This window comes from Microtus ochrogaster, chromosome 10, assembly GCF_000317375.1.
Source record: "Microtus ochrogaster isolate Prairie Vole_2 chromosome 10, MicOch1.0, whole genome shotgun sequence".
Classification (NCBI taxonomy): Eukaryota; Metazoa; Chordata; class Mammalia; order Rodentia; family Cricetidae; genus Microtus; species Microtus ochrogaster.
The window spans coordinates 85,295,272-85,297,222 of NC_022016.1; the positions used below are offsets into that span (position 1 = coordinate 85,295,272).

At 47.6% G+C, this 1,951-nt stretch overlaps 1 protein-coding gene across 6 annotated transcripts in view; it reads left to right on the top strand.

Annotated features, from left to right (window-relative positions):
- The window catches only part of Vps13d (vacuolar protein sorting 13 homolog D), a 227,774-nt gene that overhangs the window by 68,646 nt on the left and 157,177 nt on the right, over window positions 1–1,951 (top strand). For all 6 annotated transcript variants that reach the window (XM_026782068.1, XM_026782067.1, XM_026782066.1 and 3 more), the window contains one exon: window positions 452–664. In XM_026782068.1, the coding sequence (XP_026637869.1) occupies window positions 452–664 (213 nt within the window). The remainder of the gene's footprint in view (window positions 1–451; window positions 665–1,951) is intronic.

A 1,951-nucleotide genomic window follows, 5' to 3' on the forward strand; every position in this document is an offset into this window, starting at 1 on the left:
TTTTTTTTTTCTTTTTGGTTTTTCAAGACAGGCTTTCTCTGTAGCCCTGGCTGTTCTGGAACTCACTCTGTGGGCCAGGCTGACCTTGAGCTCATAGATCTACCTGCCTCTGCCTCCCGAGAGCTGGGATTAAAGTGAGCATACCACCAGCTGGCATTTTTTTTTTTTGCACCCTTTGGTTTTCAGTGATTCTGACTCTGTGTATCATCATCATAATGGTACTAAGTGCTGTGTGCATTCCTATGGATATAATCACCTCTCTGCGAGTGGAAAAGGCTTAAAGCACAATAGCACTAACTGCATTTCGAGTGGGTTGTGAGCAGAGCTGGTGCAGGGTCGCAGATTGGAAGGGACTCTCATACACTGATGATATTGCTCTTGTTCCACACCTGGACTTAATTTTGTAAGGTAGGGTTGTGTTTAACTTTTCGTTTGCTTTCTTTCCTTTCAGATTTGACTTTAAGAAATGTAAGCTGCTCTATGAGAGTTTTTCCAACCAGACCAAGTCCATTAACTTGGTTTCCCATTCTATGATGGCATTTGACACCCGCTATGCTGGGCAGAAGCCCAGCCCTGGCATGACCAATGTGTTCAACTGTATCTTTCAGCCCTCCAAGAGCAGCAGCGCCACCCAGGGCTCCATTCAGATTGAACTGCATTTCAGGTAGTAGAGGCAGACTGCAGCTCTGCCATCCTTTTTCTGTCCCACTGTGCCCACTGTGTCCCACTGTGTAGCCCAGGCTGGGTTGAAATTTACTCTGTAGCCTTAGGCTTTCCTTGAAGTCAGTATCCTTCTACTTCAGCTTGCTCAGTGCTGGGATTACAGGCATGTACCCTCACACTTGGACCCCCAACCCTAATCTTTCTTTTTTTTTTTTCTTTCTTCCTCCTCCTTCTTTTAATTTATTTACTTTCACTTTAAGTATTGCTGTTTTGCCTGCAGGTATGTCTGTGTGACAGTGCCACATCTCGGAGTTACAGACAGTTGTAAGCATCATGTGGGTACTGGCATTTGAAGAGCAATTTCCTTAACTGCTGAGTCATCTCTCCAGCCCTCCAACTCTGTTTTTCCTTGTGGAGATATTTCCTTCTGTGGTCAGTAGGCCAAGTCCACTGGCTTTAGAACATCAAAGGATGAAAAAATTGGAGGCTCACCAGCACTTATCAGCACCCACCAGCACCCACCAACATTTACCAGCACCTATCAGCACCCACCAACATTTACCAGCACCCACCAGCACCCACCAGCACTCACCAGCATTTACCAGCACCCACCAGCACTCACCAGCACTCACCAGCATTTATCAGCACCCACCAGCACCCACCAGCACCCACCAGCACCCACCAGCACCCACCAGCACCTACCAGCACTCACCAGCACCACCAGCACCCACCAGCACCCACCAGCACCCACCAGCACCCACCAGCACTTGCCATCTCTCATCATCTCCCTTGCAGTATCATGGACTCACCAAAAGGTGTCTCTGTTGCCTTAAAAAAAGTAGTTTGACATTGAGCCAGATCCTCCTTGTGAAGTGACTTGGGAAGGAAGAAATTATGTGAGTTTAAGGAAAAAACCCACGCCAGGGCCTTTGGTCTACATGAGAGGAAGGCGGTTCTGACAGAACAGTCATTTACGCAGGGCTCCTTGAGTCTGATATCATGGGAGGCAGTGGGGCGGGGGATGGGGTTGACATGGGGGGGGATGTTCTAGAATGAGACAGACCTTAGCCCTAAGATTTAGTCTTCCTCTCCATAGCTATGTTTCCTTGTTGAGTTTTGAGATTCACTTTCCTCTTTTATGGATTGAAGCAAAAGCTGAGTCATTCTGGCAAGTCAGTTGTCATCCGAAGCGGTTACTGCTGTGACTGCTGTCATAGTTGTACCCTTTCATGCTCTTCTAGGTCAGTGACTCTCAGCTTCCTAATGCTACTGCCCTTTAATACAGCTC